At 41.5% G+C, this 16,527-nt stretch overlaps 1 protein-coding gene across 3 annotated transcripts in view; it reads left to right on the top strand.

The window, feature by feature from the left end:
* The window catches only part of arhgef10la (Rho guanine nucleotide exchange factor (GEF) 10-like a), a 131,277-nt gene extending 117,755 nt beyond the window's left edge, over positions 1-13,522 (top strand). For all 3 annotated transcript variants that reach the window (XM_039797920.1, XM_039797922.1, XM_039797919.1), the window contains 3 exons: positions 2,722-2,893; positions 7,070-7,192; positions 8,785-13,522. In XM_039797920.1, coding sequence (XP_039653854.1) covers positions 2,722-2,893; positions 7,070-7,192; positions 8,785-9,329 — 840 coding nt within the window. In that variant the 3' untranslated portion in view covers positions 9,330-13,522. The remainder of the gene's footprint in view (positions 1-2,721; positions 2,894-7,069; positions 7,193-8,784) is intronic.
* Positions 13,523-16,527: the final 3,005 nt, after the last annotated feature.

Here is a 16,527-nt window from a genome sequence, read left to right as displayed (position 1 = left end):
TGGCAAGAAGAAAGCCATTTCTTAAAGATATCCATAAAAGTGTCGTTTAAAGTTTGCCAAAAGCCACCTGGGAGACACACCAAACATGTGGAAGAAGGTGCTGTGGTCAGATGAAACCAAAATCGAACGTTTTGGCAACAATGCAAAACGTTATGTTTGGCGTAAAAGCAACACAGCTCATCACCCTGAACACACCATCCCCACTGTCAAACATGGTGGTGGCAGCATCATGGTTTGGGCCTGCTTTTCTTCAGCAGGGACAGGGAAGATGGTTAAAATTGATGGGAAGATGGATGGAGCCAAATAAAGGACCATTCTGGAAGAAAACCTGATGGAGTCTGCAAAAGACCTGAGACTGGGACGGAGATTTGTCTTCCAACAAGACAATGATCCAAAAGATAAAGCAAAATCTACAATGGAATGGTTCACAAATAAACATATCCAGGTGTTAGAATGGCCAAGTCAAAGTCCAGACCTGAATCCAATCGAGAATCTGTGGAAAGAACTGAAAACTGCTGTTCACAAACGCTCTCCATCCAACCTCACTGAGCTCGAGCTGTTTTGCAAGGAGGAATGGGCAAAAATGTCAGTCTCTCGATGTGCAAAACTGATGGAGACACCCAAGCGACTTACAGCTGTAATCGCGGCGAAAAGGTGGCGCTACAAAGTATTAACTTAAGGGGGCTGAATAATTTTGCACGCCCAATATTTCAGTTTTTTATTTGTTTAAAAGGTTTGAAATATCCAATAAATTTCGTTCCACTTCATGATTGTGTCCCACTTGTTGTTGATTCTTCACAAAAAATTACAGTTTTATATCTTTATGTTTGAGGCCTGAAATGTGGCAAAAGGTCGAAAAGTTCAAGGGGGCCGAATACTTTCGCAAGGCACTGTATATGCCACTTTGTCTCGCTATGCCAGACCTTCCTCCACAGAACCGCGGAGGAGGGTCTGGCTAGTCCACACAGCATTCTGGGATGGGAGAAAAACATGCTCTGGTTTATTGTCGTTTCTTTAAACCAATCACAATCGTCATGTGCCGAGCGGAGTCACGTTGCCTCTGCAAAATAGCCTCGAAGGAACTTGTTTTGTGTACGTTCAAAAGTTGTTTTAGTCGTGCAACAGAAGAGTGAAAGCTGGTTGATTTTCCGGCGGCAACGGAGCAAGAGTGGAACGTCGTGGATATAGACTATACGCTACTAGCAACTGTGTGGAGGAGGGGTGGGGGTGGTGCGTGACCACTGAAGGCTTGCGTCATGTGGATGCGCCGACAGCGTTGTTGTCATCACTCAGAATACCTCATCGGGGCGACAGAAACTACGCACTGTAGCTTTTAAATCACTGATCTAAATGCATTTTCAGGCACTTGTTGAGATTCCTGTGTAGCCCAGTCTAATATACATTTAGCTTCCCAGAGTGCCTTCCAGGTGGTTTCAAACATATGGTAAGCAAGATGTTATCCAACAATTACAGCGTGTCAGCCATTGATTCGCTGGAATTCCCTTTTAGAGCCACCACGCTTGATAACGATTAATTATAGTCATAATTAATGATGAGTGATAATTATTCAGCGTATACCGCACAGTATGACTGTGTTTTCCTTTACAAACTTGTCAACGTATTTGAATTGCAATGGGTTATTGAAGGTGAAATGTGCCTTTTTATTACGGATATCTAAGTTCTTGATGGCTGCACTTGAAAAACCAAGAGATGCATTGCATATCTGTTTCCCTGGCGGAGCAGGCGCCCACTGCTGAGGAGTCAATTAGAAGAGAAAACACATCAAAGGCTTCTCTCCTTTTCCCTAATTTCAAACAAAGGAGGACCCACTGGCAAGGGCACACAAACAGGTGGTAATCCCTGTCCGCCGGTGGGGGCGTGCATTCCCATCTTTTCTCTCCCGCTCTCATTGACTAATTGCCCAGCCTCATGCACTTTATGCACTGAGAGTGATATGAGTTCCAAGATGATGCCCAAACCAACCCTTGTCACGCCTTGGACCGCAGGGCGCCATGTGTTGCCATGATAAGGCTCATTGCATTTATTTCAAGCTACTCATTAAGACTGTGTGCCTGAAACTCTCCTTTTCCATTGTGCTCTTCAAAAGATAGAAGCCAGGGGAATGATGCAAATATTAAGTCCCGTGTGTCAGTGACTCTGTAAATTACAAAATTAGGAGGCACAGTTAGACTTTATTCACAGAGAAGCAAGTGTAAAAGCAACAACTGAATTCACCGAGCGTCTACTCACCCCATCATGTCATGATATAATCACGGCAGTTAGCATTTTATGTTTTGATATAGATGAACACTATGGGGAATGATGCTTTTCTCTTTTAGGTCATAAGAGTAATGCAGCTTAAACAAGTTTGACTTATCATCAAAATATTTTCACAATACACTTTACTTTTGATGGGAAAGGGTTTACACTTAAGCACACTTAAAGTAGTCTTGAGAATTTAAAAAAACAGTGTCCCAAATTTCCTGCTTTCACCCTTACAGTTCATTTTAGTGCATTTGTTATCTCAAATGTTATTTAAAAGAATATAGAAGTACTTTATAGTGTGGTAAATCTTTTTTGTATTACCGGGCAATGAATGTTTTTGTTAACGGTGTCTTGTAATCCCATGTGGGATGGGGCCAGCTGTTTGGCATGACACAGAAATAAAAAAAGAAGCTTTAACAAAAGTAAACTATAACAGTATTATTGTTTCCATTACAGACGTTTGAAGTCCACCCAGACCCAATGATCAGCGTGGCACACATGGCGTGTGCCGGTGGAGGGGTGTGGATGGCGTTCTCCGAGGGTTCCTCCATCCGTCTCTTTCATACCGAAACACTGGAGCTTCTGCAGGAAATCAACATCTCAACACGCTCCACGCTGCTGAACACTGGTACACACACACACATCACTGATACACACATACATGAGGTCAACCTCCAGCCCGCGGAGCAGCTGAAACACTTGTTTTTTTGTGTTTAAAAAAAACAGCAAAAAAAACCAAGAACCTAGAATTGTTTTTCTTTGTGGCAATTTATTGTTTCAAAATTCTACCACAAAATGTAATGTAATTTGTACGTGTCGCATCAGAGAGCACCAAATGAACACTGATGATGCTCTCCTCCCCAGAAAATGGTATTCTTGTCTTGTCCAAGTCGCTCCTTGGGTCTTGCACTCTGGGGACTGACCTGAATAAGTATCCTTCTCAGGCCTTCACAGAGCCATAATAGAGCCACGGGGTGAGAGCTAGGGATTAATAAAAAAGAAAATAAAGTCATGAAGGAGCAGTAAAATGGCAGCCTTAAAGATTTTCATACTAAGGGTTCCCATGGAAACGCTCTTGTCTTTAAGCGTCCATGCTTCAGTGGTATCGTGCCCATTTTACCTCTTTTTCTCTGCATGTACCTCTCCGCTTTCCTCCCTTTTGAGTTAATATTTTCTTTTTCTTTTTGTCCCACTTTCTCCTTCCCACTCCCCGTTTCATCTCATCCGCTCTGCTTTAAAATCTTCTCACAGCCCGTTTTACTTCTCTCTGCAGTCCGTTTAGGATGCCACAGATGGCTTATTACTTCCTGTGTGCCTTCCTTCATGATGGATGAAATATTTATCAGCCAGTGTGGGTGTTTTTTTTTTTTTTTCTTTTTTTGAGGAAAGAACTATGGCAAACAAATTAGATAGCAACAAAGCATACCCAAAACTGTCTAATGGTGATATTTGAGTACATGTGACTCAATGCCAGCTTGCCTCAAACATGTTCAGGCTGTGGCATGTGGGCCCTCAGCTCATTTAGTACATGTGAAGATCATCTTGAGCTTCAGGGAGTGGTATAAATGCATTTGGATTTAGGCAATTTCGTCCTTTTTGATGAGTCACACCAGACTGTGATTGATGTATTTAGAGCAATACTTAAAGCTGTGGTAGCACAACTAGGTTTTCTCTGGTGAGTTGGAGTAAAGAGTAAAGAGCAAAGAACAAAAACAAACTTTTTCTCTTTTAGATCAAAGTTCTTTTATTTTTTATTTTTTTGCAAGAGGAGACTCCTGTGGCTGTGGTATCCAGAGAAAACCGGTGACCCAGAGGTCATTTTCACCCTGCACCTGTGCTTCCCCTTGAAATATGCAGCAGACGGCCTCAAGGCTTGGCCCTGGGGGAAGTTACAGGGTGAAAGGAATACGAGTTGCTCGGCTCATGTCTTCAGGGTCCACAAAAGGAAGAGGATCTTTGAATTAACTTGTGATTTGTCGAGCTCACAAGAGAAAAGAGGATCCCCCGACACTCGAAAACCACAGATACTGCACATGAAATACTGATAGTTTCCCTCTACCAACGGGTCTCTGCTCCCCCAGGTTTCTCCTTGACTTATGCTAGGACATGCAGTAATGATATACCCCCTAATCCTTTCCCCTTAATGTGATTTATACTCAATAGGGAATTCCAGTTGCAGTAAACAACAGAAGTTTTCTGAGGCAGAGGGAAAGTGCTGATCTCTTCTCTACTAATGCCTTTAATAGTTCTATCCTTAGGGTGAAGAAATAATATTCTAAAATAAAGTCCTCAGTGACATATCACAGGGAAACATTTATCTTTGGAGACATCGTCTTTTCAAGGCAAATACCGGCTTCCATGATAAACCCACTACACACTGGAGAAACTCTGCATTACTGCAAAAAAAAATCTGAGTTGCAAGATTGCTCGAGGTTAAGATATACCTCCTTAATCTCAAGTGCCTTTGTCATTATCCCTTTTTATCACTATTCTAAAAAGACAATGCCTGGCGCCCACATCTTCCGACTTCAGATTTCATGGTTACCCGAGAGTGGGTGTTCACGAGCATCACTCTCTCGCTCAAACCCTCTTAACTCTTGGGCGATGTGAGCAGGTGGCAGACATGTTTCGACATAACAGTCGTTTTTTTTTTCTTCTTCTTCTTCTTTTGACGTCGCCTGACCAACCGCTGTGACCCTCCAAGGTCTCCACCTGAAGGCGTCTGCTCTCTGTTTGCTGAGTGTGCTGCACTGCTCTGCCTCTACCCACAGCATCAGCTCCGTACTGTGGATGATTCATCCCCGCACAGTGGAATGAAATAATGAATGACTCTGTTGAGCCACTAGTAGCAAATCGTCATAATCTGAGCATGACACAGAACAAACAGTTAAATACAGCTACCCATGTAAATGAGAGTTGCGATCACATGAGTGCTGGTGTAATTCAATTACGGTTGCCATGGATATTATGGTAAATGGTTCTATAGATAACTAGGCCACAATGGGGAGCCAAACGCTGAGGGACCACAGAAGAAATGCAAAAATAAATCCACAACAAACAGTGTTTTTCACCCCTTTGTTAAGTGGAAACAAAGGATGTGCATGTATAATAAGAGTGTGCAATTACCCGTTCCCCGTCACTAATGCGGTGCTACAAAAACAGTTCCGCAATGAAAAACTTCCCGACACATTAGTTATGTTGCCGCTTGCATCATGCTCCATCGCAGGACGAATAAAATGTACCTTTAACCAAAGAAAATCACTGGCTAAGCTCACCCCAAGGATTATCAACAAATCAGAAAATCACCCTAAATTACTTAATTTGTCACATTAACGGAGGAGTACAATAATTACCAATATCAACTTGCTATATCTTACAGATCTGATTAGCTACGTACCAGAATAGACAACAAACCTACAAACATTGATACCAGCAGTTCAACCTCTTATTGTAATTATGTGAACACAAACGTGTGTTAATACATGTACTTTTTTAAATAAGTCAGTGTTTAAGTGAATGCCACTCAAAGACACCCATTTAGTGCTTTGTTTAAAAGATGAGTCATAGACTCCCAATGTGCAAGTATGATGAGGTAGATGCACTCTCTGAAATTGAATTAATGAACTGAAAGTCAAAACTTTAAAAAAGGAATTGACAGTGCAAGTCTTTCTGATAATCTTTCTAAAAATCTAAATATGTAACCTGAAGGAATGTTGTTAAAGTGTCTTCTGGTCCAAGCCACGTTTAAGGATCTAATATCAGAACCTTTTTTAATAACTACTATAGTAATTGTTTCTAAAACAAAGTCTAATAACATGGCTATTTTATTTTATTGAAAACCGTTACTCTCTGTTATGTCATACCAGACAAACCTTTTACATAAAAGTAAAAAAAATGTTTTGACTATTTTATTGTTTGGTTCTGTCTCTGAAAGACATACCTCTGTGCATACCCTGAATAGCAATCAGTTGTTCTGGATGATCAGGCCTGTTCTCACGTTGAAGTTGGATATGTTTATTGTTTACGTTTTTAAGTTTTAAGTTGCTCTGCCATAGCAGTTCCAGCAAAAATTAACAAAAAGGTTAGGAAGATGTCAGACACGTACTGACTGCACATGCCCACACAGGCCTGAGCAGAGGTCTGATCTAATCTACCAAAATGATAGGATTATGATGTCTGTACTTAGAGCACCTTTAGGATGTCTATCTGTTCAATCTATCCAAAAAAAGCAAAATTCCCTGTATATCCATTTTGCTATTAAAGTAGGAGGCGAAAACGTTTAAGCTCAATATTTCAAAAGCACTCAGATCTCAAGCAGAGACATACAACACCGACTTCACAGTTTCTCGTTTCCTACTTTGTGCTTCTATGAGTTTTTCTTTCAACTGGGTCAGTAGCAAGTAGACAAATCCAATTTTGTTATAATAAACCCAAAGCCCTAGGTGGCTGTGCTGTGCATGTGTTAAGCTTGTCAAATACAGATTGATCACAGAGCTTAAACCTTACCCAAAGCTAACACTGATAACCAACAATCAAAGTATTTTTTACTTTTTTTCATCATGCTAGGACTGAACAGCTTGCAAAATACAGCATTTTGGAAGAACTGGTGATGAAAATAAAAAATCAATGGGAGTTCATAATTTACTCTTTAAAAGATAGACCATCCAGTCACAACAGGGAGTTATCTATTATTATTTCAAAAGAGCCTGTAATCTGTTGTAGTGTTGAGGTTTCTGTCATTCTATAACAGCGGTTGGTGAAGAAAACTCAAATCAATTGTCTGTCAATGTTTTCTATATTGCAGGTCAAAAGAGCATGCGAGTCACGAGTCTGCTAATTTGCCAGGGGCTGTTGTGGGTGGGCACTGCCCAAGGCTTAATTATCACTCTTCCAGTTCCCAAACTGGAAGGCATCCCCAAAATAACAGGTATGGATCAGATAGAACAGCCTCTTCAGAGGTCAAAAAGAAAGAACGTTTTTTTTCCTTCATGATAGAAAATCACATTTTTTCACATTTTTCTGATGGCTCTGGGAATCAGTGCAGACAGGCCACACACAAATCATACTGTATACTGTGTGTGTGTGTGTGTGTGTGTGTGTATATATATATATATATATATATATATATATATATACATTGTTGCACGGTAATTTAAAAACTGCCTGCCAGCGTTTTGTTAATTATGCCAAGTGAATGAGGTCGTTTCCCACTTGCACAAACTTTACTTCATGACTAGGGTTGGGTATCGTTTGGGTTTTTTCCGATAGCGGTGCTAAAACAATACTTTTAAAACAGTGCCAGTGCCTGAACCGAAATATATGTAATACATATATAATGTATATAATATTAAATATTTAAAAAAGGAGCACAAAACGACCAAGGCTATGCTAAGGCCATATGGTCAAAATTAAATGATTGATTAATAATGTAATAACAATAACTTATAACAATGACTTATTTCACCTGTAAGTTGCTGGTAAACGACAAAAACATGCACCAGATGGGAAAAGGGTATTTTACAATAACTTTGAATGGACCACAAGGCTGGCAAGTTTCAAGTAAATGCACCGTCTGTGTTGTTTTTCTACAGGGAAATACAGTCACACTTTATACCGCTTAACGTAAGCGGTCAGCATTTTAACCATTGTGTTTAATCCAGCTACTAGCTAACGGTAACGTAGCATCCCGTGCAGCGATGCTTCTGAAAAAAACAAAGTCAGGCACCGAAATGAGGCACCGAAATTTTCGTTTTTATTCGGTCTCGTTACTACCATTTACATTGGAACCGATGCCCTATTGGCACCGCATTTCGGTACCCAACCCTATTCATGACCAACTTATTCCAAGCTAGTTTTTTAAATACTATGTAAACACAATCTGTGTCCTAGAAATTACATTCCCATACAACAAAACTGCATTCTCAATTACATTTTGAGGGAAACGTATTTTGTCGTGGATTAGGTTTGTCTTTGACATATTACAAAAATGTATATAATCAAAGTCTGCGTATGGAGGAGGACTTGCACCCATGCGACTGCTGTCCGTGTTCCGTGTGAAACCAAAAGTCAACGTTGACTTGTTTTACGTAACATACTTAACTCAACTCACATTCGTAACTTCAATTACGTAACAAACTTACTTATTTTAACCCAGCCATAATCTTTTCCTGAACCTGCCCAAAGTAGTTCAATAATTTTGTTTCAGTTCAGTTTAAAACAGCAACCGGTTCACCACGTGCGCCGGTCGCGGGAAAATACGTTTCTCTCGAAACGTAATTGACAATGCAGTTTTGTTGTGTGGGAACGTCATTTTCTAGGAGACTAGAAACTTTAGCTAGCACTATTAATGTTAACAGCAGCAGAATTTGAAATAAATACAGAATGATACAGGGTTCAAGTCATTTTCAGTTCACACAATTCAAAGTGCGACTTGCATAATAATCTCCTTTAAGTGATGTAACTGACAATGACGTGTCCCTCTGGGTGACCTCTAAATGTCTGTGTGCCTGCCTCCTACAGGAAAGGGAATGATCTCTCTAAATGCCCACTGTGGGCCCGTGGACTTCCTGGTGGCCACCACCAGCACTCTGTCTCCTGAACTGCTGAAGAGGGATTCTGTCGTGGATGGCCCAGACTCGGCCTTCGGAGGCGAGGACCGCAGCGACACCTCCTCTCAGGAATCCCTGCAACAGTCCTACCAGGGAGAGGGCCGAGGCAAAGGACGCGGCGTCCTGCTGCAGTACAAGCTGCGCTCTACGTCGGGACTGCCCGGGCGGCCGTTAACAGCGCTGGGCGACGAGGCCTCGGACTCCTCCCTGGAGTCCTTGGAGCACAGCGTGGAAGATGGATCCATCTATGAGCTCAGCGATGACCCAGAAATGTGGGTCCGGGGACGTCCTTGCGAGAGGGACGGGGGACGCAGGGACAGGGTGATCTCTGCAGCGGTTATCTCTGGAGGCAAGGGCTTCCGTAGACTGAAGGAAGGGGCGGCAGCAGGTACTAGGACAAGCGGCGAGGGTTTAGAGAATATTCTTATGGTATGGCAGCTCCCACTGACAGTGTGATATGGAAAATATATGGCAAGGTGATGGGTATTTATAGATGTCTACCCAGCTTAGCCTTGAATCAACCGTTCCATATATTCAAGGGATTTGAATAAACACGTACTGTAGGATGTGAAGGTCTTGCCACCGTTGCGGAGCTTGACATGTTATGATTTAGCCTGTGGAATGAGGAAGGTAAGACGTGCTGTTTACCAGTGGTACGGTCAGCCCATAGGATGCTGTGAATGTTGAGGCTTGTGCGTCATCACCTTCCCAGCAGTTGGCAGAGGCCCGCCACTGATTAGTCGTGAGTGATTGTTTTGATCTGGTTCCTCGTCCTGTCTGTGTCACGATTGATATGCCTCGATTCAACCTCATCATTGTGGCGTGTGCTCTGCCACATTTATTTTACGCAAAGGACTTGTGTGTGTGTGTGTGTGTGTGTGTGTGTGTGTGTGTGTGTGTGTGTGTGTGAGTGTGAGTGTGTGTGTGTGTGAGTGCCCACAGACAGCACGCCTTTGAGAGGCAGGCTTTGTTGAATCTGCCATGCTCTGCAGAGTCAGAGATGGACGTATTTTATTTGATCCTGTGGGAGCGATCCCATCTGTTTCCAGCTGAAAGCTGGGGACTTCCACCGCATCACAAAGCACATTAGCATCACTTTATTAGCTCTTAGCCAGCCTATCTCTCATCTCCTACAATGTGAATGTGCGATACCTTCTATTGTGTCTCAAAATTGAATCTGTGCTCTCTTAAAAAAAAAAATAAAAAAAATAATAATATTTCCTGTTTTGTTGCAGCTGTTGCAAAAACGTTTTTTTTGGTTATGGAAAATTAGTTTCTTCCAAGAGCTTACCATGCCGTGATTGAGGAGAATCATGGTAGTACAGACTGGCTGCACAACTGTTGTAAAAAAAAAAAAGAAGAAAAAAACTAATTTGGGAAACAAAGAGTCAAAGATGTTATTGCTCTACTCTACAGAATCTATATTTGCACTGTAGAAATCCTGTAATTATTACAGATTTATTTTGAGGAAAAGAAACGTCTTGGTCCCACATTTTAGAGTTTTATCTTGCCCAAGTACTGTAAATGCCAGATATCCGTTTCATTATTCGCTGCCGTCCATCAGCTAGATGAAAGAAATGCGCGCACAGGGTTTTAACGCAGCTCACATTAGCTGGAAACGCCAGAAATGGATCAAAAATAAAGCTCTATAAACGAGACTGATGAAATAAAAGGGCTGCAGCGATCCAAACTGCTCTCAGCTGTGTATCGACGGTGGGAACCTACCTAAGAGAGACGCCAATGAGTGCACATTTTCAGTAATATACATTATGATTTGATTAAAGATGGTGTATGACAATACATAGCATACGTCTGTATTACAATAAACAGGTGCTGATGTATAGTATCTCTGATATCAGCCAGGACGCTAAATCATGTAAACCTTGTCTTATCAACACTTGTTTTCATGCTAATATTTGGTGAATATTTGGAGTTTAATGCAAAGTAATATAATAATATTCTATCATCAAGATATGAGGATGCACGTAAACAACATGTCATGCCTGTTGGGTGGGAACCTCACATCTCCAGTTTTGGTGATTTATCGTGTCTTCAGTTGATCCAGCTGATTAGATGGGTCTGTCTTTAACCTGAGAGGCTTCTAAAAACTCTTTTTAACCACCTTTAGTGATATGAACCATGCATTGTCATTTGGCTTTTACTTTAGAAATACAACAACAGGAGTATGATGAATCGGAGCTGGTATGAGACGCGTTCACTGGTACTGTGTGGAATACTGTGAACTTCATAACTTAGCATTGGCGGGCTTGTCTCGCAGACAAATCCAAGTATATATTTCCCACCGTGTGTTGAACAATAGGTGGAGGCCATGCAAGGAGCCAAATATGAACATAGCTTTCATGGATTTTCAATAAACCGAGCACTGGCGAAGGTAATGGAGTAGAATTTTTTTTTCTCCTCCTCTATCTTCACTTAGCTCTTCCACCACACGTGGAATCTCACCTTATCCTTTCATCACAGAGGAAGCGTAAAGTTCATGTTTTGTGTTTCCCTGAGGCACACCTGAGGTTTATTTCCCCTTGTTCTTTTCCTTCTCACAACTTAAGTTCTAAAGCGTTTAAAACATCCTGCTGTCAACCAGAGTCCTACATCAAACATGGAACGCTCAATGTCACGTCAGAAATGTAAAACTCTGAATTCATGTGAGATTCATCGCTGCTGGAGCCACATCTCAACGCCCCAATGGTTACAGATATAGAGGTGGCGTAGAGTCTCACGGGCTGATCCGCTGAACGTCTGAGGCTTCATCACTAAGGTATAGAGACCTTTGATGGACATGGACTCATGCATTTAATTTGCTTACACTACATGTGTACAGGTATTATCCATGCACTGAATATTAATACTTATGAATGTACGTACTGTGCTACTAATTAGAACCGTTACTGTACTAATGAAACGTGTTCCCTTTTGTAAAGAGGACTCTGCAACTGTGTTGATGTTTTTAGATGAGACTGTACAAGGCACGGTGTATGCCATTTTATTTTCCTGTGGCGTTAAAGGAGAAGTCCCGTTTATTACAAAGTGGATCTTTTGGCCGTCACTTATGGTAACACACTCCACAGGTTATTTGCTGGGATCTGGGAACATGGTGGCGTTACTAAAAACACAAGTCTGGTGAGTTAAGAAACACAAACACTCAGATGATCATGCAGGTTTTAAACAAATACCCTGGATAGCCGGACTTATTTAAAAAAAAAAAAAAACATTATAATAAAATTGTGGGGCACCTGGGTAGCTCATCTGCGTGCGTACAGAGGCTGAGTCCTGTACGGTTCATTTTTTTCATTTTGCGACCTGCGGCCCTTTGCTGCGCGTCATTCCCCCTCTCTCTCCCCTTTCATGTCCTCAGCTGTCCTATCAAATAAAGGCCTATAATGCCAAAAGAAAACACGCTTTAAAAAAAAAAAAATGTTTACCTAAATTGTCTGTTGTAAAACTGCCGGTCGCAGGCTACAGACCAGCTTCCCAGCTCAACGTTGACCTACCATACGGTTTCCCTGTGCAACGAGGCGTTTGTACTCTTATGGTGGCTGTATTGACCTTTAGTTTTACCGCCTGTTGTACAACCGTTGCCGTGTTTACAACTTGTGTGATCACACACCCGACTGCTCGTTTCTTAACCCGTCAGCCTTTGTTAGTGCTGGAGCGATGTCTCCCTGATAACTTTGGTGAGTACAAAATTACAATACCTGATTGAAATGGTGGCCAAACCTACAAAAGTGTGGTTACAAAAGACAAGATACACCGGAATTATCCTTTAAGCAAAAGTATTACACCTAAAGGGGAACTACGCCCATTTTTTGAAATTCTTACATGTTACTCCTATGGTCCAAGACAGTCCAAAAATAGTAGACATGAACGTAAATCCAAAAACTAGAGTGCTAAAACTGAAATTTGTGATGTCATCAAGTATAAAGTGTGGAACTGCTCTGTAGAAAATGACCTGGAAGATGTTCTAGATGACACTTAGAGCCCCCCCCCCATCTGAGTATACGGCTATATTTTCTGTTTCAAAAGTGAGAACACTACAATGGAATAAAGCTCATTTGGGTATATAAAAAATGAAAACAAATCCGTCTTCCATTCATTGTCCACGGAGCAGCTCCAGACTTTACACTTGATGACATCACGAGTTTGAGACGTACTTCTCTGGTTTCTGGCTTTGAGAGGGAGTAAGGCAAGGCAAGGCAGCTTTATTTGTATATTACTATATTCGTATATTATTTGTATATTTCAACAATATGGCAATTCAAAGTGCTTTACATAAAAATGATTAAAAAAGGAAAAACAGATGAAATACGAGAATAAAAGTTACAGTGCCGTATAAGAAATTACACATTAAAGAGCAGTTAGGAACAGTTAGACATATAAAAGCAGATAAAATATTAGATTTTAGGCTGCTATATGGGAACGGGCCGGTCCCACCGGCACATGTAGCTCATGTTCCTTTCATAGGCCATGGAGGTAACAAATTGGAATTCTTAATTTAGGTAGTGTTCCCCTTTATTGCTGCCACATGCATGTGGAAACAGTGCTCATTTCCCTTTGGTACAATACTTGAATGGTATGTGTCTAAACATTGTCTAACAAGCTTATGCTAAATTAAAAACAACGTTTAAACTTGAGTTTGATGGGTTTTTTTTATGACTGATTTAGAAAGATGTCGGTTGATGTTGTCAAAGGCACAGTGGTTTAGGTTTTAGAGATCTACTTAACATCTGCAGCATTATTATGCTAATGATGTTACCAGCCTGCTACGTCTCTGAGACTCGGCAACAGAAAATCCTGTCTTTGATGTATCATTTATCTTCTCACTTTTTTTGGTGTTTGGTTATTCAAATTTCAATAAGCTCACCTCTACATCTGCTGGAAGCCGGTCCTTATGAAAAAAACAGCACAAATCTTTTTGTTGAGGAAAAGTAAGACTACAGAGACTGAACAGTAGGAGAAAAAAAAAGACAAAAATTTGACTGTTAATGTTAATTTTGTGCTTAGCGGTGTTCCATCTCCAAAACACTACCCTCTAGGCTTCTCACTATGAGCCACATAGTCCAGTTTATTTGTTTCTTGTTGCTTTCTCAAGATCATTGCTCACTTAAAGTCAAAAAGAACATGTATTTAATAAGTCGATTGCATGTCAGAAAAAATAATGATCAACCCTTTTTGTTAAGCTACAAAAGCAATAACAGAATTAGGGGGAGAAAAGTAGCCTTAAAGGTCCCATGGCATGAAAATTTCACTTTATGAGTTTTTTTTTAACATTAATATGCGTTCCCCCAGCCTGCCTATGGTCCCCCAGTGGCTAGAAATGGCGATATGTGTAAACCGAGCCCTGGGTATCCTGCTCTGCCTTTTAGAAAATGAAAGCTCGGATGGGCCAATCTGGAATCTTCCCTTTATGATGTCATAAGAGGAAAGGTTACCTCCCCCTTTCTCTGCTTTGCCCGCCCAGAGAATTTGGCCCACCCATGAGAGAGAGACATCATGGCTTTCAAACGAGCAAAGTGGCAGTTGGTCAAGGCCAATTCTTGTCAATTATAGGTACACTGCACTATTAGTGCAGTATTTGAGTAAAATGTACCAAATAACCATTGAGATGTGGTTTATCCTTTATGCCTCTCCATGCCACTCATCCTAGGTGGAGTGCCACCAGCTTTTGTCGTCACAGTACACTTCAGCGAGGCAAGCGGGATTCTTACGAGGGAGCTCAAACTGCAGGTGAAAACACACAGGGGAAGCCCTACCATACCACCCCCCCCCCCGCTACGCTCGCTGCTTGTCTTTATCCCTGTCTCTGTCCCTCACTGTGTTTCTTTATCCCCTTCTCTTTCAACATGTGTCGAAGAAGTCCGCACAGAATACAAATCCACTATCCATCATATCAGGAAATGAAGCGGTGCGTCGTTTTCCCTATGACCAGTCATCAGGGCAATGTGTGCTGTTGCCCTTTGACCAGAAAGTTACATTAATAGCCTCCTCCTAACTCTGCATGGAGCAGTCAGGCCACATAAAGGCCCCTTCGGTGCTGACAATGTCAGATAAAGGGGGCACAGGGAGAGTGGAGCGGGCTGTACATCCACTGGAATCAGCCTCAGCAGTAGCCTAAAGGGAATTAGCAGGAAAGGTCTATGCTAAAAAAAATAAAATAAAAAACAAAAGCCATAGATGATCGAGTTAATCAGTCAGATGGAGGTTCAGGTGTGTATAGCAACATTTAGATAATGATGGTTATGAGGCTTTCAAGCGGCTGCATATGAAAAAAAATGTTACAGAATACAAAGAAGCACAGCTGTTTTTTTTTTTATTTATTAAAATGTGATGTCTTCTTCAGTCATTCACTTAGATATGCATAATACAAGAAATGGGCATCTGCCATTAATATGCTACCTCATCCTCTGTGGATGTGTATAATCTAGGCTTTGTTTACTTGTACTCTTTTCAGTTTTGCAGCAAGCTCTCGTAGATGTTATCCTGGGAGCAGCCATTACGCAAACACAATAAGGATCACACCACTACAGGAAGCTCCTGAAAGGCTCCATAAAACTCCTGGGAGAATTGAGAATGTAATACTGATCTGATAAAGCAGTGCTGAATTGCGCCGTGTACCTGGGTCAGCATTAGAACACATCCTCGCCTGGAAGCAAAATGACAAAATGAAAGGCCGGAATGCTGCGCAAGCGTTTCGCTGTCAAGACTGAAAACGGTACGGGGCGTAAATATGTGTGCTTTTTTTTTTTTTTTTTTTTTTTTTTCTCCCTGGTGGGACTTCAGCAAAACCCCTTTTTTCTCAACCTTTCTATATATATTTTCTGCCAATTAAGTCTGCTTCAGCAGAGATTTGCCTATCTCGAGCCCCAGCTTTGCGCCTGTGCAGCTCCCGGCGTCACTCTCCCTGCGTCTCAGGTATAATTTGCATGCCTCGGTCAAGGCTAAACTGAAGCGGATGAAGCGTTGCGGTTTGAAGGTCTCCCTTGCTTTATCTGCCGACTCCTAAAAGCCGGGCATATTTGCATTGCTTTTCATTTCCGCAGGCTTGGCAGTACGGATAATAAAAGAGGGAGAGCACACTGTACAAACCTTGCTTAACAAAAGAAGCAGTAGCTAATGATTTGCATACGGAGAATGCAAGGATAAGGGCTGCCGCGGGTGTTATTATCACCCTCCATCAACGCCCGGAGCTGATGCCTGTCAACATCCAGTGCACAGCCCTACAGAGAGAGGGAGGGGGAGAGAGGGAGAGAGGCTGGGTCACATCTTGGTGTCACATATAGCTATCTCCCCCTGGCAAAGTCAAGTCTCAAGTGAATCCAAAAAAAAAAAAATAAAACTACTTAAAATCTATATTTCAATAGAGGATATTGTTTTCCAGTTCACCTAACTTCTAGATGTGAGGGCTAAACTCCCCTCAGTGCCTGTTCAGTGCTCAGTCTCACATTGCTGTATGTAGACCTGTCTTTTACAATGCTCTCAGTGCCGCTCACAGATAGCCTATGTTTAATTCACTACTTTTTAATCATGCAAAAGATTAATGAAAATTTGATCACGGTACATTATTTAACTTGTCCACTAGGAGAGGGGTCCGCTTAATGGCTTGACATTGTGCCCGCATTGAATAGTTATCATCTGAAAT

Source organism: Perca fluviatilis, chromosome 4 (genome assembly GCF_010015445.1).
Source record: "Perca fluviatilis chromosome 4, GENO_Pfluv_1.0, whole genome shotgun sequence".
NCBI classification, from domain to species: Eukaryota; Metazoa; Chordata; class Actinopteri; order Perciformes; family Percidae; genus Perca; species Perca fluviatilis.
The sequence above is the reverse complement of the archived record's forward strand: the minus strand, read 5'-3'. Positions and strand labels throughout refer to the sequence as shown.